Source organism: Rhopilema esculentum, chromosome 21 (assembly GCF_057945365.1).
Source record: "Rhopilema esculentum isolate cy_ngs chromosome 21, ASM5794536v1, whole genome shotgun sequence".
Classification (NCBI taxonomy): Eukaryota; Metazoa; Cnidaria; class Scyphozoa; order Rhizostomeae; family Rhizostomatidae; genus Rhopilema; species Rhopilema esculentum.
Genome location: NC_142835.1, coordinates 1,889,570 through 1,915,614, shown reverse-complemented (window position 1 = coordinate 1,915,614; position 26,045 = coordinate 1,889,570). Strand labels below are relative to the sequence as shown.

At 36.7% G+C, this 26,045-nt stretch overlaps 2 protein-coding genes across 2 annotated transcripts; one reads left to right on the top strand and one right to left on the bottom strand.

Moving 5' to 3' along the window:
- Positions 1-1,578: 1,578 nt before the first annotated feature.
- On the bottom strand, positions 1,579-9,872 carry LOC135684288 (succinate dehydrogenase cytochrome b560 subunit, mitochondrial). Its single transcript, XM_065199785.2, has 6 exons — positions 9,797-9,872; positions 5,149-5,229; positions 4,063-4,191; positions 3,516-3,577; positions 2,374-2,537; positions 1,579-1,845 (listed from the first exon to the last, which is right to left on the bottom strand). Exons 1-6 carry the CDS (start codon positions 9,817-9,819, stop codon positions 1,729-1,731), a joined length of 576 nt encoding a protein of 191 aa, XP_065055857.2. The 5' UTR covers positions 9,820-9,872; the 3' UTR covers positions 1,579-1,728.
- Positions 9,873-15,675: 5,803 nt separating this feature from the next.
- LOC135684224 (uncharacterized) lies at positions 15,676-24,863 on the top strand. The gene is made up of 8 exons (XM_065199677.2): positions 15,676-16,028; positions 18,505-18,543; positions 19,242-19,377; positions 20,386-20,490; positions 21,058-21,090; positions 21,605-21,784; positions 22,129-22,251; positions 22,638-24,863. Exons 1-8 carry the CDS (start codon positions 15,753-15,755, stop codon positions 22,958-22,960), a joined length of 1,215 nt encoding a protein of 404 aa, XP_065055749.2. The 5' UTR covers positions 15,676-15,752; the 3' UTR covers positions 22,961-24,863.
- The last annotated feature ends 1,182 nt before the right edge of the window (positions 24,864-26,045 follow it).

Genomic DNA, 26,045 nt, shown 5'->3' with positions numbered 1-26,045 from the left:
TCAATGCTGAATACTTTTGACTCAGTTCAGTTCTCACAATATTTTTTACATATATGTTCAAATTAAATTGGGAAACAAATTTTCGTATGATTAATTTTCATGTGAATTCAGGGCTGCCAGTGTTAAGTCAACTTTGAGATCTGCACTGAATACTTTGTTGATAATTTTCATTGCATATCCGACACAAGTTAGAAAATAGTAGTGGGACAAAGGCAAATTGAAAACTCATAACAAATAGTTAGCTAAAAAGCTCAAAAAAGCAAGATTTTGCAAAAGCTAGAGAAATGGCTACCCTGTCACTCCGACGTCGGGATCCTGATACTCCTTATTTTGATTCACTTTCGTATCGTGCAACCGAAAAAAGTAGCTTTGTTCCACTTTCTCTAGGCATATCGTGAGCAGTGCCCTTTCCTCTGCCTACCCTCTCCTGGGGGAATCACTTGCGTGATATTGTCAGGCACCGTATTTTCTTGCAATAACAGACACAGCTCGGGAAACCACCTTCTGTTGTATCAATCGTTCCGATACTTGTTAAGCCTTGGATTTTGAAAAGATGAAATTTGAAATGTCGGTTTAGCTACTCGCCCGAGTCTTTGCTTGTAGTCTTTATTCGACATTGCTTCTAGTCTTAATTCTTCGGGACATCAAGTTTATGTTTCGACAAAGAATTTTATTACAGCTTGATTAAAAACTTGTTAGCAAAAACTTAGACCTATTTATCAGATAGCAATCTGATCTGATCGCGTATGGCACCAATATTACTTTTAATACAAATACTGTCACAAGAATCACACATTGTTGTTTTCTACCTTGCAAAGAGAAAATTGCAATTAGTATTATTTTTGAATCAACCATGACTTATATATAAAAGAAGCAAAAAGATTTTCCAGATAATTGCAGCAATAGTTCTATCCTGTACTGTCTATCTGTAGTGTTTTTAGTAATGCTCTCTTGAAAAAGTACATAATGCTTTTGGTGGTAGAAACTCGATGAGCACGTGTCCATCCCATCCGTGAATAAAACAACGTAATTTTAAGCCAAGCTTAGATAGTTAAATGTCCGATCGTGCATTTTTAGAGTTAATTAAAAAAAATTCAAAGGAACAAGAAATAAACAGACAAACTCAACAAAGTTGGATAAAACTGTTTTAATTTGCTAATCCATTGAACATTAGTAAAACACTCCAAGCATTAAATGTTGCAAGTTCTGCAGCAAAGGAGATGAATAATGCAACTAGATTTGTTTCAAAGACATCACTTGATTAGAAGAGAGTTGACAATTTAGATGCTCAAGAACTATTCAATGGAAAATTTGGTTATTGATCACGACTAAAGTGTCTTATATTCTTGATTCAAGTTTCACAAAAAACAGTTTTTCAATTAAAATATGTCCACAGCAAGAAATGGACCCTTAATTAATTTGTTCATAAATAATCCATCCTTGAGGTAAATTATCAGTGACAATAGTCAAAACTAAGATGACACTGTTTCTCCATGAAAAATTGTAACATTCTTCATCTAACTTTTAACTCTTTTTCCAAGCTTCAGTAATGGAAGATGAAAAAAGAAAATTAGCAAGTTGGCCTCTAGTTCAAATTATAAACAAATATCAAAATTCAATATGCATCAATATAGAGTTAAATTATCCACAAACACAGCAGTTTGAAAATATAAAGCAGCAAAATTAAGCACACTCTAAAAGTTTGGTATGGGTCCATTTATGAATGTCTCATGCATACGTGAAGTAGTAGGCAGTAGCAGCGGCGAGGAGAGTGGACACTGCAAGGACAGAATACCCTGTCTTGTACAGTGTTGGCATGTTGAAGCCTTTAGCAGCGTCCCAGAACTAAGATAGAAAAGCATTGATGTAGAATTTACAGCAGTTAAATGATAATGAGAAAAAAAAGACACTTGAATCAACTCCTGCTTTTTTAAAGGAAATGTAACAAATCAAAAATGAAAGCCTGGAGAGAATACTAGATCTGCTCAAATCTAAACCATGATAAAGTAATATAAACAAAAGCCAATCTTGTAATTCCACAAAAAATCGAAAAATGAAATCAACAGCTCCTTTCAAATGCAAGATAGAAGAGTAATTTGGAGCATAAAAATTGGTTATTGATTTTAGAGAGAGAATACTAAAGAGAAAATAAATAAAACTGTAATTTTCGCTTTAGTATATCAGTTGTAAACAAATCACATCACCTCAATGTCGCCTGCTAAACATTAAACATAAACTGAGGTTGTAAGTAAGTTAGCTGGCCTGACATTATAGCTGGCCTGACGTTATAGCTAGCATAAGTTAGCTGGCCTGAAATTATAATAAAACTAAAAATTAAACTGCAAAGCAACATTTGAAATATCTATGACTTACCAAATGCCTGATACCATTACATGAATGGTAAATGAATGGCCAAACAAGAAGTCCTTTTAGGGTGAATAAGATAGGCGTAGGTATATTCCATGACTTGATGATGTCAAGGTAATAAGGGGCATGCTCAGGTGCCACCAATGCAAAGCCTGCAATTCCAGTTGTCACTGCCAAGAACAACAAAGCAGTTTAACATAAAAATTATCAAACAAGCATTTGGCCCCCTTGTAAATACAGTTGCATGGCATATGGAATAATTTTTGTCAACACAAGGCCCAGGTCTTTGCCATGAATGCAATAACAGAAAAAAAGATACCTAAGCCTTTGTATTTGGAGGCATTTCAGGTCACAAACAGCTGCCTCTACTATGACCTGATAGAATCCTCAAGACAAACCTGAAACTATTTGCTACCAAGCCAATACAAAGAGTACCAAATACCCTTCTAAGAAGTCATTTCAACTGTAAATTCATTTGATCAATTTAAGTGCTTGAAAAAGCTTTCTAAATAGCTAAAGATCTTAGCCCATAAGTCAGAGTTTTAAGCATGCTATATATTTTTGGTTCAATCATCGCAAACACATAACATTCAAAGTCATGCTTAAATGAAAAGAGATCAGAATGGATTAGCAGTTGAACTAAAAACTATTCCAAACTAAAGTTTTGTCTTGAATAAAGGTGGCAAACTGTGCTTGGTGCAAAATATGCAGTAAACATTGAATGAAGTGCTACTTTTAGTGATGCTAAATAAAAATGCAATAGTCAAAAAATGTTGTTGAAGCTTGCTGGGTACCAGAAATGAGAAGAAATCGCATGTGTTTGAGAAATCATATGATTAAAAAGCCTGTGTTCCAGACCCCTACAACCCAGACATCTAGGGTGGATCCAGATCTAACCAATCAAGCTGCTTTGAAGAGGGCTACTTGAAATTTCTAATTACTAGAATATTTGCTAAATCAGATGAATAAAAGCTGAACAAAAACAGGAAGAAAGCTAGTTTCTATCATTTTCAAATACTGAGCCCAAAATTGCAGATCCTTGACTTGGCAATGAGATTTTAGAGGGAAAGCATAAACCATCTATGTGATAAAATTGTATACAAACAACATAAAAGTAAGTAAGGAATTAAAAATATGATAGAACTTACAAATAGAATAGATAACACCAGATACTCTATGTGACCCTGAGAGAAGGCCAGGTAGTTCGAATCTGCAAACATATAAAATATATGTCTTAAAAATATAACTATATGTTAGGTCAATTTAATAGTAAAACAAAACAGTCTTGTCATAAAGTTATCTAGACTTGATAACAGGCTATACTCCAAACGCTGTTTTCAAAATTTGCTATTATTTTCCTAATATAATTTTACTTCAATTTCAAGTTATGTTGTCTACCGAAATGCTGGCAAACTTACATATCTGCTCTTGAAAGCTGGCAAACAGACAATGATGATTTAAGGCTATTTCAAACAAGAATTTCTGATGGTGTAGACTGGCATTATCATTACCTTCGTCTACAGAAAAATTAAGCAATAAAAAATTAGCAAATTAATACATGGCTACATTTTATTGTCATCTTTTAACAAAATAAATAAGAACTATGGTCACAGAATATATAGTCATTGTTTTGGTAAAAGTGATATGGAACTATAATTCCCTTTGAATTTATTGGTAAAAAACTGTAAGACAAACTTGTATATGAGGACATGAGGTGACACTGGTCGATCCATTCTCTCGTTTTTCTTCCAGAAGTCTTCACCTGGCCTCATCTTTCTATCTGCTGCAGTTGTATTGCTGGCTAAAGCTGCTAGCATTGGTGTACTATTGTTAAAACGATAGAGAACCAATAGTTTTCAAAATGAGGGCACAATTAAGTAACTGAATGGTTGGCATGAATGTTAAAGATAACAAAAAATAGCTTTATCAAAAAATAATCACATTCAGATCCAGAAATACAAATTTTCCCCAAGTCTTCTTAGCTTAAAAGAATTATAATATGATTATCACTAGAATTTCATGATAAATCACATGATTCTGGGCAGAACAATAGACACGCTAAGTACAAAATAATTAGACCAAAAGCTTTTCACACAAAAATTTCATTTGATAAACTATTGACACTGGACACTGTTTTCAAAATTGTGACATAATTCTTTCTACAAAAAAATGTTATGCTTAAATTAATGACATTTCATTTTTGCTTTTCACTTACAGAAAAATTAATCTCACATCAAGTCAAGGAGCATGGCAATTGCCTAGATTTGTTAGACCATGTTACATAATCTACAGGCAAGTTTTTATTATTTCAGAAAATGTTTGAAATTTCAATTCTCTGTTTGATTCAAAAATTCTAGATCTTTTTGTAATAGAATGAAAATATGAACTACAAATGTTGAATTTAAAAGTTTATGTGCATTTTTGCTGCCATGGTTGTACAATTTTTAAGCTTTAAGAAAATTAATGCCAAATAAAGAGGAGACTGTATAGATGATAACTTAATTTGTACACGTATGGTAGGATACCTTGTGACAAAACAACAATGCAATATCAAAATGCATGAGCAGTTTATTACAAATAGAGTTTCATTTAAGTTACAAATCAAGGATTATAGGAACTACTAAACTAGGATAACTATTATGAAAAGGGGAAGGCTGAGAGAAACCTTTGGGTTGTAAGGAAAGACTTTTTCCAATTAAAAAAGCATTGGCTTTCTAGCTGATAAAAATACAAATAGGCAACTTAAATATAAAAAACTTCAAAGCATATTAATCTACTCACACAGGCCTTGATTTAAGTCCAACTGGCCATAGCTTACTACTGGCCCCTCCACCAGTTCGAGCAATATGTCTCCCAAGATGCCTATAGAAAGCAAAACTGTTCTATTTAATCTTTTCAAATTGTTGTGAAAAGTTTTAAAAATCAAAAAGCCAAACTGAATAACCAAAAATTTAAAAACACAAAGCCTAAGAGAAAGATGAGTTAAGTTTCAGGGGACAACAACTCTGTAACCATTAGAAATATCTGAAAATTTCATGATAATGTTGGAATAAAATAGTCAGATACTGTTGCAATGAATTATCAAGATGAAAATAAGAGTGAGTCATGGAGCTGGCATAAAACTGTGGTCCACATTCCTATTTTAAAAATATTGTTGATTTTAAGGTATTTATTCCCAGCTCTCTTGATGATATCTTCCCACAACAAGATTGATTTCCAAAAATTATCAAATGATCATTGAGGTACTGTGTGACTTTACAAAGTGACAATGTTTCAATTCTGTTAAGTAAAGTTAAAGGACAAGTGACACACTTTTCACCCTATCTTTTCTTTCCATTAACTTATAGATCATCATTTAGAAGTAAGTTTTTCCTGGTTTAGAACAAAAAATTCTAATCAGGGGGCGCAGGGGGCGCGATTTTGCTTTTTATCACGTGACCCTATGACGTACATTGTGATAACTCGGAATTTCCCTGTCATTAATAGAGAGTTTACGAAACACGACGCGACAGGTCCAGAGGAACTGAATTCGTTCAGAAGCGTGTTGTAAACATTAATATTGCACTGTATACCAGTAGCAGCAATAATAAATTATCACAATCTACGTCACGATGTCACGTGATTCAATTCCCGCCATAATTTGAAAAGGGTTTTTAAGTAGGAAAATGAAATCAGAAAGGAAAAATATTTCAACAACACTCTCATACAGCATTTTACTTTGAGTTAAAAGAAGAAAAAAAATTGGCGCCAAAAGCGTGTCACTTGTCCTTTAAAGAAAAAACAGACATAAATAGCTTTAGCAAACAAAAACTAAAATCAGCCCTCTCTGACCAACAAATAGCAAAGGACAATTAAAAATGTGTTAGTCCATTGAAAATCAGGCCCCGTTCCCACTACTCAGTTTTCGTACGAAAAAAGAGCTGAATGGACCTCGTTGCCAAAATGACCAAAAATTGTTTGCTTTAGTTTTAGTAGAACAATGTTAGGATCAATCACTTTGCAAAATGTTTTTACAAGGATAGTATTTACAAGAACAGAGTGGAAGCTCTCAAAATAACTATGCCCACATTTTGGTACATGATTGTTTGTATATACATATATCAATTTATCAATGTCACAATTTCAATGTATATCTATACACACTGGCAGAATAGCCACAATATATATATACACAAAATAACTATACCCACATTTTGGTACACGATTGTTTGTATATACATATATCAATGTATCAATGTCACAATTTCAATGTATATCTATACTATACACACAGTCTGAATAACCCAAATATCTTTATGCACATCGCTCTTGTACTTATATATGAGTACGCAATTATTTGTACATGCATATATTTATGTCACTATTACACTTTCTTTGCCTAACCACTGTCCCTCCATTGACACTGTGAGCTCGCAGTATATTCTTGTTGAATACGTTATATATGTCTACCTCTATGGCAAGGCTACATGAATAAACTGGATACACATGAACGTGGACATCGCATTCTTTTCTATACAACACCACGATACAATGATACACCATTGCTGGCATCATCCCTGGACGCAGGGGTGAGGGGGCACCCAGGTGTAAAGGAGCATACTGATCATAAGCCCCGAAATGCTCTACCTGGTGGATTGGCTGATGAGCTAGTAAGGACTGAAAATTATAAAAGACAACATGTATACATGTTTGTATATGTTATATACAGCAGTATCGTATATCTATACTGACACACACCCCTTTCAAGTTGGGCACCCTATTCTAACAACAAACTGGATCCAAGATCCAGGGACGTAACTATTGGGGGGGTTTGGGGGGTGTTTCACCCCCCAATCCTGAAAAACAGCATTTTGCAGGGCAAAGCAGAAGGAATTAGTAGTTCTCGCAGGGCAAAAGAGATTAGAAATCAAGATTCACAAAATATCTTAATTCATTTTACTTTCGTATCAAATCCAAAACATATGTTAGTTTTTCCGATTTGTTGTGGTATTGTAAAGCGAGTTTCTTATTTCCGTGCCCCTCGCGAAGAAAAAGTGACACTGCTCGGATAAACGGTATCGCATCAAGGCATAAAATGAAAAGTGGCAAGCTTGCTCAGCATTTTTCTTCTGAAGCACACCAAGCAGCATTGGCTGATTTTGCTAGGTTTTCAGTCGAACAAGGACATATTGACATTCAAATGAATAGGCATCTGAAGGACATCATCATTCAGGAGAAGGCTAACGAAGAAAAATGCAAATCGATAATGAAAATTTTGTTTGATATTGCTAGAACATTGGCAAGGCAAGGAATTGCTTTCAGAGGCTCCGCAGGAGACCAGAACGGCAATTTTGTCCAGTTTGTGAATCTTCTGTCCAGGCACTGTCTACAGATGAAAGAATGGCTTGATAGCAAACGATTGAAGCCTTTCAGTACGAAATACATGATTCTAGTTCACAAAATGAGCTTTTAGAGATCTTGGGGGAGAATGTTAGAGAAAGAATAAAAGATGAGATTGAGTGTGCTAAAATGTTGTCGGTTTCAGCCGATACAACACCCGATGTTAGCAATAAGGATCAAATGGTTGTGGCTGCAAGATATATTGGTGAAAATGGAATTGCGCGCGAGGATGTGGTGGAAATGAAAGAGTGCAATGACAAACATGGAGATAAGACAGCAGAATGTATTCTCAAGTGTCTGGAAGCAAATGAAATTAATGTGAATTATCTCTGCTTCCAAACATACGATTTCGCAAATAATATGTCTGGGAGAATTGCAGGGGCACAGAGGGCTCTACAAGATATTCTTGATAGACCAGTCCTGTACATTCCATGTCAAGGGCATTGATCTAATACTTTCAAAGAGCATTGTGCAAAACAAAGTGCCATAATTACGTTACGTCGGTATACGATAATCTTCAAGATATATATGTTTTCTTCAGTGCCAGCTCCCAACGAAACAAAATTTACAATAAAGAAGTTCAAGAAGTTGAAGAGTACTCCTTGAAACTCCGCAACATGTCTAAAACGATATGGGTCTACTCTTCAGAGTCGATAGAAGCAGTGTGGCGAAGTTTACAAAGCATACCCAAAGCAATTGACAAAGTTGTCAGTGACGACAGCACAGAAATGAAGGGTAAAAGTGAAGGGTAAAGACATAAAGAAAAAGTGTCTGTCATTTGACTTTCTTTTTGCATTGATGTTCATGTGATTAATTATGAAGAAAACAAAGATTTTGACGATGCAACTCCAAGCAGAAGAGCTTAACATCCTAGATGCGATGAAGTTAATTGAAGCAACAGTAGAAAATCTTAAGAAGATTCGCACTGATAACAAGGCTATGGATGAAGAGTTGGATGCTCTAAACGAGTGCGCTAAACAGCATGGAATAGATTCAGCGGCTGAGTTTAGTGGAAATATCGACTCAGGTTGCAGCCAAGAAAGATTGACACAGTCCAGAAACATCAGCGGAATTTAAATTTAATTCCTTCTACAGAACAGAAATGTGTGTTGTTCTCGATTCTCTGATAGCAGAGTATGGTGAAAATATCAAGGAATGCTTAAAAAAATTGAGCCATTGGCAATGGCGTTGCAGCCACCACTCAAAACGATAAACCCAGAAACAGTCCACGATCTTTGAAAGCTTTTCCCACCAGGCTATCATATTGAAGCAGGTGTTATATTATGTGAGCTAGATGTTTTTAAGTCAATGATTGAACAGCAACAGATCCAGCCAACTTCCGTCAAAGAGGCTGCTAAATTTTCATATGAAAACAGACGACTTTTCCCAACGGTTTACAAATGCTACAGCCTTCTTCTTACAGCACCTGTGTATGTGGCTAAAGACGAGCAAACCTTTAGCTAACTTATGTAATATATGCATAAGTACAGTACATCTATACTTGTTTTACAGGAAAAAATTTGCAGGGCAATAGTGTTTACACCCCCCCCCCCCAAAAAATTAGTGAAGTGACGTCCCTGCCAAGATCTCCTATAGACACAAGATTTTGTGAGAGGGCCCAAGGTGATCTGGTTGAGGTTGGTATCACACTGTTTTTCTTAGTTTTGACAATTGGTATCACACTGTTTTCCTTTTTCATGGTTTCAAACAAACGTAACTGGCATGCTAGGACCCCGCACATGCATCTGGGATACTCTGCAGACTGGCTAGTCTAGTGCTGCACACCAAAATTTGAGATTGCACACTAAATTAACTATAGCGGTAATTGAAAACCATATGAATAATAAAAGGAGCTTTGCAAGCGGCAAACATGCTTGAAATGACATTGCACACATAGAATCTTGTCTAAAATTGCCATACTCTGCAGACTGGCATGTTAAAGGCATGTACATGGCGAAACAAAGCAGCTATATTGAGAAGAATTATGAGTACTCTAAATGTAAAGTGAATCTTGCCTTGAAGGCTAATTGAGAAAATAAAATTATCAAACCTTCCAAGCACTATCGCCGCCATGATGTTGACCGTCCCATATATTACTTCCAGGGGGGTCACAGGGGACCATCAGGCTAGATGGCAAGTGAAAGCGAACTGCATTGTGGGTAAAGTTTTAATGCGTGTGAACGTCGTTCGAAACGTCGTTATTCATTTAATCAATTTTTTATTCCTGGTACAATTTACTTACATTCGTCGTTATTAAACTTTGAATGGTCTCGAATAAGCCCCTGCCTTTGAAAAAGCCCCCCCCCCTTAAACAAAGCCCCAACTCTATAGTCATTTTTATGAAATAAGCCCCCACTCACAAATTAGCCTCCATGGGTCGAGGTATTGCCCCAACAGCTATAAATTTATCCCAACATATCTGCATTTTTAAGCCCACTGACTAACCTCAAATAGAGAAAGAAGATTCACCCTGAGAAATTTTTGGTTACTGCTAAATAAGCTCCAGCCTTTAAATATTCCCTCCTTGAAAAGCCTCCTGCTCTTGACACTATATTCGTAATTGTGAAAGGCCTGGTACCATCGATATCCATGTTTTTTATAACGACTTTATACTTGAATCTTGAAAAAGACTACCACTCACCATGTTCTAAAATCATCCCGTATTCAATAATCCTAATGCCGGACGAATTTTTTAAGAATATCAGTTTACGAAAGATTAGGCAGAACATAGTAGAAGCTGCAAACCATTTTTAAACGCACTTAATGAAGATAAAAAGAAACATTGTAGGCGTTTTTAGATTGGGAGGGTGACGCTAAAAGCCAGTGCCAGAGTCTCCACATCAGAGTCCAGAAAAGTTTTCATACTTCCTCCGGCCAAAAAAATCATACTAAAAAACCTTCTTTCTTAATGGGTTCAAAATGGGCATGGTCAAAAATGGGGTCCTCAACTAGTCTTCATTCTCTTTCCTTGCAACTCTGTTTTTCAAAAACATTTTAAATATTCTTAGCTTATTTCCAATTATAGATTGCATGGGACAGCGTTTCGAGACAGATGTAAAGTTACATGCTTATGCCAATTAATAACAAAAGCGTGTCATCATTCAAATATGTAAATTATAAGCATCTTTATCCTGTATTATAGACAGGGAATTTTTAACAACAATCGAGCAAAGTGCCTAACCTTAGTTTTTGCTCTTGATTTGGGTACTTTAAGCCTTGCTGAGTATTTTAAGCCTTGGATACATTTTTGTAACACAATAGAAATCACGTGATCGATGACGTCATTTCCCCGGTCATCATAATTTTTAATTCTCTTTTTTGAAAAATCGCTCCAACCATCTTGTTTGTCATTGTAATAGGAGCAAAAAATTCTAAAGAATAAACTCTATCAGACCTGCAGATAACGAGTTATTGCTATTTAAAGTTTGCATGACGTCATCAAAATGGCGGTTTTGCAGTTTTCAAGCACGTGGAATTCAAAGGCTCATGGTCATAATTTAGGTTGCTTTACCTCGATTCTGAAGTTTTTTGACCTTTGTGTTATTCAGCAACTCAATAATGTAATTTGAGCTGATATATTTGCACGCCTGGGAAACTAGGTAATGAACAAAATGCAAGCAAAAGGAAAATGTTCTAATAAAACTTATTCTTCAAAAAAGCTATACTGAAGAAGAGCTTTCGTCAGCAATGAAAGACCGTCGATTCGTCAGCATTGTCGCTCGGCAATGAACCCCAACTTTTACAGCAGCTAGAGAGTGCAATATTGAATAGCACTTACATGCCAAGCATGACTTGATACCTCTTGCACTCAATCATCACAATTACGGGCGATGTTGCAGTTATCAGAATGTCTGTCGAAGTCATTTGAAGGAAACGATGCATCTAGCTTTCTCAGATCGGAAAGTTACGGGAATGCGTGGAAGTATTGCTGGCAGGCCATATTCCAAAATTTCAAAACGAATTGTTCAATAGAGAGACAAAAATTACATCAGGACCTTTTCGATACAGCTTCATACATGGAAGTTTATACATGCGTTAACACGATTCATAATCATTGCGTGATCAGTGTAGTTCTTGGAAAGCAATTACATATCAAGGCAGCTTTGAAGTTAAACAAGTCAGCGAAGAACGACAAGAAATTGTACCCAAGGACCGAATCGGCCCTCAAATCTAAGTTTCGACCCGTTGGCATTGATCCTTTTTCCACCAGACAACTAAAAGGCATCACAACTGGTAAGCAGAAGCGTGTCATAGAATATGACCATCAAGGCAACAACCTGTACCTATGTTTCCTGTACAAGGCTCATTAAAGGTCCACATAGTTTCTTTCCGCCAATTGATAAAGCGAGTTTAAGTAGAAAAAGACATGTCTTCTCTTTCATCTGTTGATAGAATTTTATTGTTGTAGAATTCTCTTTTTTGTCACTGTATACAACCGTTCGAATGAACTACCGTGCGCCATCCAAGGCTTTCTTAGCTAATTTCCAGGAAATAGCCAAGTTCTCAATATGCTGGTATTTTAAATCGTCGTTAATAAGTTTCCCAGCCCTGTAGAAGTAGGATGAGCTATCACACCCTGTGATAGCATGGAATGCTGGCAGGGAAGAACACAGTTATTTGCCGAGGCTTCTGCAAATGCTTCCAACTTTGATGAATCTCTCATGGTCATAATTGTTAAACCTGTGTGTTTATACGCCCAAATTAAAAGCACAAGAACGTCAGTATTTTTTTTAGATAAGGACTACATCTGATTCTTGCATTACTGCATGAAGCACAAGCCGAATGTCTACGTCTTTGAGAACACACGAATGCAAGAACAAAGATCTATTTCTTTAGACTCTGTATGTTTGCGTTCCTCTATGACAATGAAGAATACTTAAGGCATAATATCCTTTCCTCGCTTTGCACAACCCTTGCAATCCTCTTTACGGGCTACTTTAATTTTTCATAGTGATGACGAATTTAACTCCATCTTACACTTTGTGGCATTTATGCAAGCCTTGCAGCATCAACTTTTTACTCGATGATGCACGGAACAATCCGAACGTGTTGCAATAGAAAGCGGCACCGGCTTCTATATTCAAGCTCACTTCTTCGTTAGAGTGAAAAAGCTTTTTGTACTTTTAATAAGATACACGATCGAAACATTTTTTCTTTGTTGACTCGTTATCTTTCGAAGCTGTCTTGATATGTAATTTCTTTCCAAGAGCTACTCTGACCAAGCAATGCGTATGAATCGTGTTAACACATATATTAACTTCCATTTATGTTTCTATAAAGTTGTATCGAAAAGGTCCTGTGTAACGTTTGTCTCCCTATTGAGCAATTCGTTGTGAAATTTGGAATATGGCTTACCAGTAATTCTTACATCAATTCCATCAATCTTCAGGTCTGAGAAAGCTGGATGCCAAGTCAGGGACAGATTTAAGCGGCAAGGATAAGGGTGCGGGCTGTTAGATAATAATTGAATTTTCGTGCCACACCCTTCATGTCACTGGAAAATGATGGAAACGCCTATCTTTAAAATTCGGTTTTAATTTCAAGATAAAGAAGATAATAAGGTAAGCAAGGAAAAATCTTGGCGATATTTGATTACTGTTGACTACCAAAAAATGTTTTTAAACAAATGGTAGCAAAATTTGCCAAAGGACACAAATTGTTGCACCACCCCCTTCCCCCCACCATCATAGTAAATCTGTACCTGTGCATCGTTTCCTTCAAATGACTTCGACAGAAACTCTGATAACTGCAACATCGCCTGTAATTGTGATGATTGAGTGCAAGAGGTATCAACTCATGCTTGGCATGTAAGTGCTATTTAATATTGCACCCTCTAGCTGCTGTAAAAGTTGGAGTTCATTGCCGAGCGACAATGCTGACGAAAGCTCCTCTTCAGTATAGCTTTTTTGAAGAAAAATTTTTATTAGAACATTTTCCTTTCGCTTGCATTTAGTTTCCCAGGCGTGCAAATATATCAGCTCAAATGACATTATTGAATTGCTGAATAACACAAAGGTCAAAAAACTTCAAAATCGAGGTAAAGCAACCTAAATTATGACCATGAGCCTTTGAATTCCACGTGCTTGAAAATTGCAAAACCGCCATTTTGATGACGTCATGCAAATATTAAATAGCAATAACTCGTTATCTGCAGGTCTGATAGAGTTTATTCTTTAGAACTTTTTGCTCCAATTACAATGCCAAACAAGATGGTTGTAGCGATTTTTCAAAAAAGAGAATTGAAAATTTTGATGACCGGAGAAAATGACGTCATCGATCACGTGATTTCTATTGTGTTACAAAAATGTATCCAAAGCTTAAAATACTCAGCAAGGCTGAAAGTACCCAAATCAAGAGCAAAAACTAAGGTTAGGCACTTTGCTCGATTGTTGTTAAAAATTCCCTGTCTATTATGCGCAAACACATTCGTATTGAAAAACAGGTTTATAAATTTTATTTCAATTTTTAAAATTTTTGTCTGACTGTAATTTGAAAGCCAAAAGGCAAATAGACTTTCTGAACCTCCTCCAGTTTCCAAGTATTTGGTCATCTTCCTCAATTTCTTTTTGCTTCTACAACCTTCCTACGGCCAGCGGCCGTGGGACAGTGATGTTTTCATCTTCGCTATTGCATCGTTCCACAATACTGTATCGAGTAGCGCGCCAAAAGGTTCAGCCAGGGCAATGCCCCGGGCCGCTCTTAAAGTGGTACTGTAAAGGTTTTGAAAATTAATGGGTAAAAACTTGAACAAAATATAGCGGAGAAAGAAGTGTTCAGAAGTTGACTCACTTCTAATGGTTACGTAGCTAATTTTTTGAGTCAAACAGCTAATTTGTAACACCGCATTCAAACCTATTCCGTATTAATAGAGCCCCAGGCCGTTTGTAGAGCCCCAGGCCGATTTAGAAAAGATGTAAAAGATGAACATTTTAACCACGCTACAAAGCATGGTATGAAGCTCATTTTAGCCTTCAATTTCAGAACAAGGGCGTTTCCGGGAACGAAAACAGGGCGTTTGCCTTGCGCTCACACTACTCTGCTATGAAAACGGGGTCGTTTACAAACGCTAATGAAAACGGATACTTTCGAATACGGTGCGTATTGAATACGCTCCGTTTTCAGTGTGAACCCCAAAAACGGAGACATTTGAATACGCTAACATCGGCAACAAATTACGTGCTTTGTAGCTCACCAAATCTCAAAAATTTTGAAATTGAGAATTCACAATGGACTCGCAGCTGTTACAAAAAAGTTTTTCACGATTTACTTTTATTTAATTTCATTCATAATGACGCCAATTTGTTGAGAATTCGTGAACGCCTCTTTCCAAAAATGAGGCCAATAACAGCGTTTTTGTTGGAGTAGTGTGAACACCTATCGTATTCACAGCGTATTCATGTTGTTTAGACTTGTTTAAACAGAGTTAATCCACTAGAAAAAATACCACACGTGACTTGATTACCTATTGTCCTGTTAACAATAGTTCTTCCGTTCCCTTAATTTCTCCATGTGGTGATGGTACGCCCACATAGCACGATAGCTAGTGCACTCTCATTCTGCAAGCAGAACGAGACAGATAGATACGCTTTACAAGCTTCCCCACCCACCCATTCCTCTCTTTTTTCTTTCTATCTTGACTAATTTTTTTTCCTTTCCAATTTCTGCTTTCCAGCTTTCCCCCGGAGACAGTCGTCTTGCGGGCAGGTGCATCAGCCGGGAAACAGTTTCCCATTGTTGCCACCGACCTTAAAGAGAAGTATTCTCCAGGCAGTCAAGGGCTGGTGCACTCGCAGGCCCACTTCCTGGATAGGATTTTTATAAGGGGATTAAATATGAAAACGAATTAGTGTGCCTAGACTACAGTAAGTGACCCCCCGTTTAACTTGATGGACATAATCCGAAAAACATGATCAATCAAACCGAGACCCAACGAAATGATAAAACGAGGTTTGTTGTTGAAGAAGGAAGACGAATTTAGAATCTAAGTGTCCGTTCAACAACGATACATGCTAGAGAAACCAAAGTACGATTTGCAAAGTGCAATTTATATTGCTCAAACTTTGGAGGGTTGCAAGAGCAGCAAGGTCTCATCGAAGACACGAGGCAGATCCCGGCTTTCGCAAAGTGCGTCGGAAACATTCGGCGATGGCAGGATGGTGCACCATCCAATAACAAATGGCCGTCGAATGGCGCCGCATCCATATTCCAGAAAATGCCCGCCTGTCCGACCGAGATCACTGTCATGCAGTACAACAAACTCCAAAAAGTCTTATGGCGATTTGGTAAGTGCATTTTAGCGTTTTGATTACGCAGCTCTTGCGTCCAGACAATTGTCAACATCCTTGCATGCTGGCTGGCAACGGTTGCACCCAGACTTGCGCGAGCAAGTTCACGCGCCTGACTGCGCGACTGCGCGCCTAAAATCACACACTTTTAAGAAATTTGAATAGGGACTTTGCGCGGCCAAAATGCAAAAGTGCGCGGATGGAAAATTTGAGTGCGCGGGCAATATATCGCGGGCGCGCGACAAAGTTTCCAGTCCGGTGTTGCACGAAAATGAACTCGTTTAAATTGTTTAAAGATAAGTAAGTTATTGGTAAAAAATGACTGCATCTTTTCTCTTTGATCTATTAAAGGCCAATTTCTTCGTTGCGATAGTGCATCCATGCTTTATTAAGGTCACGAAACAGTTTTTGTTTCAATGCACAAAACAGGCATAAATTTAGACATCATGCGTGAAGTTAACTTGCAGGATAATATTTAAAAACTGTAACCGCGGTATTAAACTTGGGATAATTCCATAGAACTATCTGGAAATGTATGTTTAGAAAGTCCCTCCATAACGTGAATTAACTGGCATGTTGAATAAGCAACATAATTTGCCGCCATGCCAGCAGGTTGCAGTTTGCTCAGGTTTAGCTACCTAGTTGTCGATTTTTGAATTCAACGGAACATATTGAAACAGTTAATGAAAAAGGTACAAACAATCAAATTTTCTCAACAGAATTCTTGCTGTAGTAAACTAGGTAAGGCAATTCGCGTTCAAACGGTTGTTTGCCGGTTAATCGATTGTTTATGGTTGTCAGGGCCAGAATGCGCCTTTGGTCACGTATTTTGAGATCAGCTGCTTTGAAATATATTACAATGCTTTTCTATTTGATAAAAAGATGTTGCGCAGTACTCTCATACGTGGGTCTAAGTAATTTGCGAGCTTCCTAAAATTGTTTAATTTTGAATGAACAATCTGTCTAATGGCTTGTAAAAAATAAACACTTCTGTGAGGTTCTTTAGGGTTTAGCAGCCACCTCCGTCTCCCGGCCTGTCTGGGTTCTAAAAGGTATAGACAATGAACCGTGATTGACACTTCCAAACCCAAAGTAAAATCTGGAATGAGGAAGTTTGCCTAGTTATTTTCTGCAGGTTCTGTTACAGTCTCAACTTTCTTAGGTATTTTATCTGTATCATTATGCTAAGAAAGGAAAACTTTGAATAATTTTGTGACAATTGTCATTTATTTTTGTTGCAGCCATATCTTGAAATGGGTTATGGTTCAATAATTTGACATATATCATTCTTTTCTTAATTTTAATTTTAACAGCATGGTGCTATGCAAGCATTATGCAAGATGTTTGAACAGCAACTCTTCTATCCAATATCTCTAACCAAATGCTCCAGGGCACAGACTGTTCTGTTTTCCCATGCAATTTTCTGTGTCTCTGATTGTCTTTAAAAATGAAAGAGGAAGTTCAAAAGCTTGCAAATGTATTAGGAGTTCATTGTTATAATTTGCTATGTAGCTCACCAAGGTAGCTCTTCTAATTTCAAACCTAACATAATACTTTGATTTGTTTAAATATCTGTTACATATATCACGAGTCTGTCTGCTAGTCAATTTTCCCCAAATTCATGATAACATTGTAACAAATGTTTACCAGCTTAATGCACTGGAAGATGAATTTCTTGTATACAGTAGACTCGGGTTATAATCACACCAACTATTGCTTGAAAACATGTAAATGTAAATAAAGTGTGACTTTAAGCAAAAGCTAAATGCATAGTTTTGTATATTTAGATCTAAATTTCATGTCACTGTAACCAGTAATGTGACTTTAAGCAGAGTGACTGTAAGTGGAATCAACTGATCAGCAGATGTCCTGTACAGAAACTGCAGAAGCAGGGTGGCTGAAGAGGTTTTCTGACCAACAATAATTTCTAAAATGTACTTAAAACCATATACAAATATCACCTTCCTCTTGGTTTTTGGCATGTTGATCCCCCTTGAAAAGTGGGGAGGCCATTACCCTCTGGTCCCCCTGTAGCACAGGTCCTGGGAGAGGAATATTATATCAATAAAAACAGCAATCTAGCTCAAAACACAATATGCAAACTTTCCCTGTTTAATATTCATAAAATATATAATTAGACAGAACAGCGTATTGCCAGAACTTGTAAAAAGATAATTTAGATAAAAGGAGTACTTTGATGAAAGGGACCTGCCTCTAATGCCTCTAATTTTGACCTTCCTAGTTCCTTTAAAGGAAGATTTCAATTTTTGTATTCTTTCCAGTGCATAAACATTGCTGATGCTGAATGACGTGACCTTGCTTGTCATGCAAAATGGTTTACCATTTGAAATATGCCTTCCTTAAACATTCTGACGAGAGATTCAAACATAGTTAGGGAGTTCTTTTTTGATGCAGATTGCTTAGAAACACCAATATTTCTTTTTGTTTTTCAATTTTTTTATTGAATTCACAGCTCACAAAAAGACCCCTGCAGGGACTATTTCCAGAACAGGTAAGGATGTTTCATAAATGTAACTGCATGTCAGTTGAAGGTGTTTGATCAAATTCATCAGTAAACAATTTGGTAAATAAACCCCACCCATATTTTTCAGTAAGTGTGGTAGGACTCAGCAATGTCATGAACTCAGGTCTGGCCTGGCAGAAAACCATTTGCTTCCATTCAAAACTTTTTAGCATACACCTTATTTTCTCTTGTATTCTCACCTACTCTACTATTCCCACCTCTCTAAAAACCCCGCCTTTTTTCTATCCTTCAGAAAATCAATGCGCCTCTCCGATAATCCCACATGCTAGTTTGACTGAAGAAAGAAATCAATGAATTGAAATGTGTTTGAATGATTTGCAAGATCTACCAGACCAAGCCCTTGCTTCCTTTACCAATCAGGGCTGTTTCTTATACTTAGCCTTTCTGCTTTGATTGTTGCAACAGCCAAAAGAAAACAGATATGTCTAGATTTTATACTTTATGGTTTTAAATACAAAAGATAATGTGGGCAGGATTAGAGGCTTTGAGCTGGTTATCTTCATTAAATAAACAACTGCAGCTATTTTTGTTGGGCAACCTTAAATGATAAAAACTAAATGCAGCTTTTGGTTTTTGTTAAATATGTGAATGCTCTTTGTCGAAAAATATCATGTAGAAAATTGTAGCTAAATATTATTAGTTTTATATGTTGTTGGTTTGATTAGGGAAAGACAAGTTTGCCTCCTGAAGATATAGCAAGGATTCAAAACTTAGTAGAGCCAAAATTTTCAATCTTTGGAGGCATTTATGATTGCAATGAGACTCCAAAACCATTCCAAGATTATTTCACATCAGAGAGTGGTGAGAAATTTATTTTTGTATTATTTCTATAGATCTTGTTACATTGGCTAAAGTGGGCAAAAGGATCAGCTTTCATTTCTCTCAACAAATACTCAGTTTACGGTAAAAGCTCTTTAAAGCCTCCCCCTCTATTAAGCCCCCCTCTGTGTTATGCCCCCCCTTATCAAGCAAAGGCTTTAAGAAAGCCCCCCTCTCTATTAACCCCACCTCTTTAGCCTTTGATGTCAAACATAAAAAACAAGCGCATTTTGTGGGTCTCTTGACGGATGTGATGATTATAAGATTGTGTAGTCAGTCCAAATTGGTTTTGAAAATATCCAAGGGTTATCAATTCATCCTGGTGATGTTGATGAAGATGAGGACCTTATAATTGATTTATTAAACTTACGAAGCTGCTAGCAAAGTTTTTTGAGAATATTTGTATGACATTTTCATAACAAAAAATGACCAAGGGGATTTTTAATACATTATTGCTTCAAATTTTTAATAAGCCTCCTCTCTCTTATAAGCCACCCTCTCTTTTAAGCCCCCCCTCTAGAACTGAAAAATAAATAAGCTCCCTGGGGGCTTAATAGAGCCTTAAGGGTATGTTTGTGCTGAATGTGTTTCCATTGTGAAAGGGGATTGTGAATTCTTTTTCCTCCAATTTAACAAGGCTGCTTTTCCAAAGTTTCCAGATGTTTACAAAGAAAGTAGTACGGAGATGTATGACCTGTCTTTTCATTTCATGTGTGGACTTGGTATCTACATAGCTCCACGGCAATGCCCAATTTCTTTTCACTTCCATTACAGCTTACAACATCATTTTTAAAATTCGAAAATCAATTTCTATTTGTTTTGGAAAATCTTAATCTTCTGTTGACATGTAAGCTACCAACATTCCATCAATGTAAGCAGTTTACTCCTGGGATACTGCAAAATTTAAAACCTGCAACTTTTGATTCTTGCAACTAGTAAGTCTTTGTTGTGCATAGAGTTGTGCTCGAATATTGTTTTTCTTTTTTGAAGATCGCAAGAGAAAGATTCTGAAATATCTGCAAGGTGCCATAGATGATGTTTCAATAAAAAGTGAAGATGAGTCAGAAAGCAGCCTAATGGAATTCAATGAAATGGGTAATTGTGGTTCTTCGAGATTTTGTTTTTCAATCAAGAACCTTTTGTGCCCAGGGTCCAACAATAACAAGGAATGCTTGTTGGGTTTTCTGCAGGGATGCATGCTTCAGCCTTTTGATATATTCTTTGAAAATTTATTTACACTTTGAAAATAATTCATGCTTGATGTGGTCAATTCTCATAGAATTTTCTTCAGATTGTGTTGATATTTATTGCTCCATATTTGTCACTTATTTGTTTGGAATCAATCCCATTAAAGCTAAATTGCGACTTTGAAAACTGTCTGTTATTTTTGTATGCTGTTTTATAGCCAGTTCTTATTTGGCAGTGAGTGTCAGGCCAATATGTTTGATATGACCTGTTTCTCGTAGCCTCTATTACTTGTATTTGGTATTTTAGTCTGGAATATGCATACTATAATATACCATATCATACCATCCCTACTATAAAATGTCATGGCTGGTGCTGTGACATAATTTTTGTTTACAATTCACCGCATTAGTTGTTGCTTTCAGACAAAATCAATTCTGTTGTTTAAATTATAGCATGGATGTTTTATTTTTGTAGATTTTGGTATGAACCCGCAAATTGCTGACAATGGTTGGTCCTTTTTTTTACATTTTTCTTTAGTATATATTTCAGACAGTTAATCCTTCTTTCCAGGTTGTTGCAAGCCTGTGATCGTTTGAACAGATAGATCAAAAAGTCTAACTTGCGCAAAACGGGAGTCTTTCTTCACCCAGGCTTTGAATTTTCTTTCTTTCTCTCACTGTCAGGATTTTTGAGCAACATTCTACTGTAACCTAGACAAATTAACACGTGAGAACCATTTACAAACTATATGTATTACTAGTTTCAAGAAAAGCTGTCTAAAACTAAAGGTCTTAGCCTTTAAATAGAACAAGTTTCTCCATGTGAGTTGCCAGGTTACATTTTTTAAATTTTGTTCAGAATCGATGATTTTTCAGACTTGAACATCTCTCATACCCGATGATGTGTCAGACTAAATTTAGTCAGCTTGCTCCTGTTTACAAAAACAGCATGATGGGTAATGATTCACCTGTTATATATCTACGCCTGTATAATATATTGTTTCACTTGCTACCCTGTGTAGTGTTTTCAGTTGGACAGCAGCTTCCCGACGAGGTATTGATGATAGCGGATTATCAGGTAGCAAGTGATCAGAAAGTCGAACAAGATTTTGACAGTACACTGGCTCAGTGTGAAGAAGCAGCGAGTCCCCTTTCAAAGCTTGAGGAGATGAAGAGACTTCTTCCAGCTGTTGAAATGAAAGGTTTGAAATTTGATTTCCCTGTTTGTTTTTTGACAATCCTTCCACGAAATTTTGATGTGAACGAAATTAACAAATATTTGAATATCAGCTTAAAACTGTTTGCCTTTTTCTCAAAAAGATTGCTCTCTATGATCCAAATGAAGCTAATAAAACTAATTATTTGTTCATCCAGCTATCTCCAATCAATTCTGTGTATTGTTACAATCATCATGTATGCGATGGACACCGAGCATCTATAAAGACTATGTTTCCTTTATTTATTTTATGCTAGATGATCATGAAAAGTGTAACAGGTGTAAAAAATTTTTTTTTCTAATGTTAAATTATTGACAATGTTTTTACAGGAGCCTCATCTTCATCAGCACTTCCTGGTAGTCCAGGATCACCTGCAAGCTCTGTGTCATCTGGCTCAAGTAAAGAAGCAGATAAAGGGCCTGTCTCCAAAAAGCTGGTTTCGCCTTACAGTGGTAAGCCAGACGAATACATGAAAGATGTTTCCTTTTTACTATCTAGATTGTCTAGACCTTGTGATATATTATTTAGTAAAGGAAAATGATCCCATTGTTTTATCCCGGCTCTGAAATGGACGATAACGTGCTATACTCGAAATGTCGCTAGTGCAATAAGCTCCTTGTTTTTTACAATTTTGTTATGAATTCAAAGTTATATTGTGATACTGCTTACTGAGATCCCTGCACCCGAGATTCTTTCCCTGTTGACAAGCTGTAGAATTTGCCCTAGTGATGAATGTAGAGATTAAGTCGTTTGGTTTGAGTGTCATTCTATTGATTTTACAGCACTGTCATGCATCTAGTAGAATATTTCACAGTTGGAACGCTTTATCGCATTTCAGGTATTGGTCAGATGTATTTGTGGCAATTCATAGTGCACGCACTTGCAAAAGGTGAGCATGGTATAGCTTGGGTGAACCAGGATGCCTGCGAGTTCAAGTTCACGCATACAGATGCCATTGCAAAAGCTTGGGGAAGATGCAAAAACAATACAAATATGACCTACGAAAAGATGTGTCGAGGCCTGAGAGGCTACTACAAGAGCATTCTGCGTAAAGTACCAGATCACCGTCACGTGTTTCAGTTCATTGACGAAGATGTGCAAAACCTCTGCAAGGCAATGCAAAATGTTGAGGGATCCAGCTCAGTTGGGCTGCTATCCTAAAGAACTGTAAAGACATTTCTTTACACGCGTAAAGTTGGTAGGAATATATCTATACATTTTGGCTTTATGGTGACGTCGGCATGCAACTTTCCATGACGTTTTTACAGTAAATGTTTCTATTCGCCAGTTGACAATCAACTGAAACCCCGTGGATCTAATTAAGCAAGAAATTCACAACGTCTCGATGTGAATCGATAGTTTGCCACGTGTCCCTGTAAAACCTCTAATTGTCATTTGTGTCAAGGTTTTTATTGCGTCTTTGGAAAGTCTGTTAAATTTTCGTAAAGCCAAAATGTATTATTCCTAGTGACGTCCCGTAGCTTGATATCAAGCATTATCATTTTTTTTAAAGAGTTGTACTTATCACCGATAGTTAACTTTCATTTAGGTACATTGCGTTATCCAACAACGTTGCTTATTCTTACGATAAAGAAGGTCGGCTAATCCGAAATTTTAGATCAGCGAAGAAATATTAAACCGGTAGTTAGTAACAGAGGATGTAGTCTGTTAGTTCTGTTCCAGTCTTTGTGACAGCTGCAGTTTTGGCGCACTTGTATGTACCTATGTGTTACTAAGAGACAGCTGAGACATTGATCCCTGACGGAAATTACTCATTTCAAACAAACCGGTTTTTCTTCACTGAAATATTCTCGCGCCCATCAACCCATGCAAAACCTGTGATTGGCGATAAGTCCGACTAGCCCTTCCCAAGTCCAATTCATTTATGGTACGCTAGCTAGGAGGAGGATTCCTCCGGCAAAAGAACACTTGACCAACCCAGCATCGGTTACTCGTATCGCCAACACCCCAACCTTGGCATGTGCGTTTTTAATGTTTGTGTTTCAGACATCTAGATCTATATATTTGCACTATCTATGTATTTTTAATCTCTGTAGACTGCAAGCTAGCCTTGCATTTAGAATTTATTTGTAGATATTAGCTTGTTTTGTTCTAGCATGTGTATCAGCTATCAGCTTCCTCACCTTAGTTTTATCCCCGAGTTTCTTTAAAGACTATCCTCTACAATGAAAGATGACCTAATAAGAAATGAGATTTACGGACGGTTAAATTGCAACCGATCCGTAACCTCGTTTGCATGACTGATTACCCAAGTAGCACGAGTCCTCCGGGGACCATTACCAATCAGCCACCCTTTGTTGTGAAAGACTGGTTTTTTAAAGTCCTTTTGTGGCTAAAATTGGTATATGATTAACATGTTGATATGCTTCTACTTAACCTGTAAATATTGCAACTTATTTGTTGTATACTAGCATTGTTATTTTGTTTGTAGTGCTTTTTATTTGAAAAGCTGGACTTTTCACGTAGCTGCTTTTTCTTGTTGTATTTAAATGTAGTGTTAAAATCTTCTACTAAACTTTTCAGAAACAAAAACAAAGTGCCTATTTACAGCTCATTGAGTTGCCTTCCTTTGCCTAAAGGCACCCCTAACTTTTATAACGCTTCTACGTTTGAAAGTATTTTCTGTGGTAAGGAAACTTGTGACCATAAGTTTTCTCGACATTTTTATTAATGACCATTATTTGATAAATGAGTTTCTGCCAATTAAAGATAGCAATTTCTCATCTGTTTTTCATCGGCAGACAGTTCTTGATAAAACCCTAATCATAAAGGCCCGAAAAACTCTAAAATTTCCACTAAATCTCCCTATTACCCTTAAAGCTGGCATTCAGAATCCCGACGCCCGTACCCAAATCATGAATCTTTAAAATTACATGCTTTAAGCGTTTTTAATCGAAATTATATCATATTTTGTAGTTGTAGTGACGAACAGATTAACCGCGTATCTTGTAATCTTTGCACACGTTGTTTTTGCCTTACTTAGTAAGAGTGTTTTGTTGATAGTATGGTGCCCATATAATCAAAAATAAACTATACTATCAAAATGTTTGGCTTTTATTTGTCTCTTCTACTAGACCGTCAGTTATTCATAGTTTTAATGGAATGGTCCCACAATGATAAAAAACAGCTGAAGAAATTTTAAACCTTCTTTATACCTTGGTGTCCTTCAAGAATTTGACTATTGCTAGTTATATTGCTAGTGAATTCAAGCTGCTGTCTCCATGTGGGGGTACCTACCCCCTGAAAAGTGTTGCGGCTTTCCTCAAAGAATTTAAGAAAATAGTGTGCAGCCACCTCCTATACTCTTCCAGAAATGGGGGAACGCCCTTTTGAATGAATTTGATTGGAATATATATGTTTAAGCTGCAAGTAAACATTTCAGTGACGTCAAATGTAATCGATGACCCTACTACCCCTGCCATTATCAACTTCCTTACGTTTTTGACAAGTTTAGGGGGGTATATTTTGTGCCCAGTATCAGCCCTGTTTATGTAATACCATGAACCTGCAAATGAATACAAGGTGAAAGTTTGCCTCCAGCAGGCATCTAAAGGCGAGTCAAAACTGTAAAAGATGTTTTCCAAGTCGACTTCAGCTGATTTTCCCAATTTGACCCAATCTACACAAGCTCAAAACATATCAAGAAATAATTGCTCATGAGGCTTGATTAACGGATCTATGGAGACTCGCAAGCTAGTTACTAAGTTGGTGCTCGCAATTGGATATAACATGTTGAACAAAGTTAATCACTGAAAAACGGTCTGTAAATCTTTGAGGCCTCGTGTCCCTGCAGAACTTTGTCAAGGGCAATAAAGTAGGTTTGTACCAACCAACGACTTCATTTCCTAAAATGTTTAGATGCGAAGAGGAAAGCCAGCAGCAAAAATAAGAACTTTCTTTTCGATTAATACCAAAAAATCCGCGACCAAACAAGCACTTTGTATCGCTTTTGAAAAAATCTAGGCCATCAATATTGTGTATTCAAGTACCCAGGATCTTTTTATTGTACCGATAATTTTGTATTGTGTTATGTTAACGGTTTTTTTTACATTTGAAGAAGTGTGTTTTTTGTGTGTCTCGTGACATAAGATGTAAAAGCACATTATTACACCGATAAAAAATGACTTGAAAGAATGAATGCTGGCTTTGATTGCTTCCTTATTTTGACCAATTGCTACTGTTATGACATTGGGTTCCCTTACGGACAATATTACGTGACAATTGC

Excerpts from the sequence above, each read along its gene's own strand:
- LOC135684224 (XM_065199677.2), top strand. The coding sequence starts at position 15,753 with ATGCTAGAGAAACCAAAGTACGATTTGCAAAGTGCAATTTATATTGCT. Across the intron at positions 18,544-19,241 it reads AGGGACTATTTCCAGAACAG|GGAAAGACAAGTTTGCCTCC; the intron begins GTAAGGATGTTT and ends TGGTTTGATTAG. Across the intron at positions 22,252-22,637 it reads GCTGGTTTCGCCTTACAGTG|GTATTGGTCAGATGTATTTG; the intron begins GTAAGCCAGACG and ends ATCGCATTTCAG.
- LOC135684288 (XM_065199785.2), bottom strand. The coding sequence starts at position 9,819 with ATGGCGGCGATAGTGCTTGGAAG. Across the intron at positions 4,192-5,148 it reads GGACTTAAATCAAGGCCTGT|TACACCAATGCTAGCAGCTT; the intron begins GTGAGTAGATTA and ends TTTTAACAATAG. Across the intron at positions 1,846-2,373 it reads GTAATGGTATCAGGCATTTG|TTCTGGGACGCTGCTAAAGG; the intron begins GTAAGTCATAGA and ends TTTCTATCTTAG.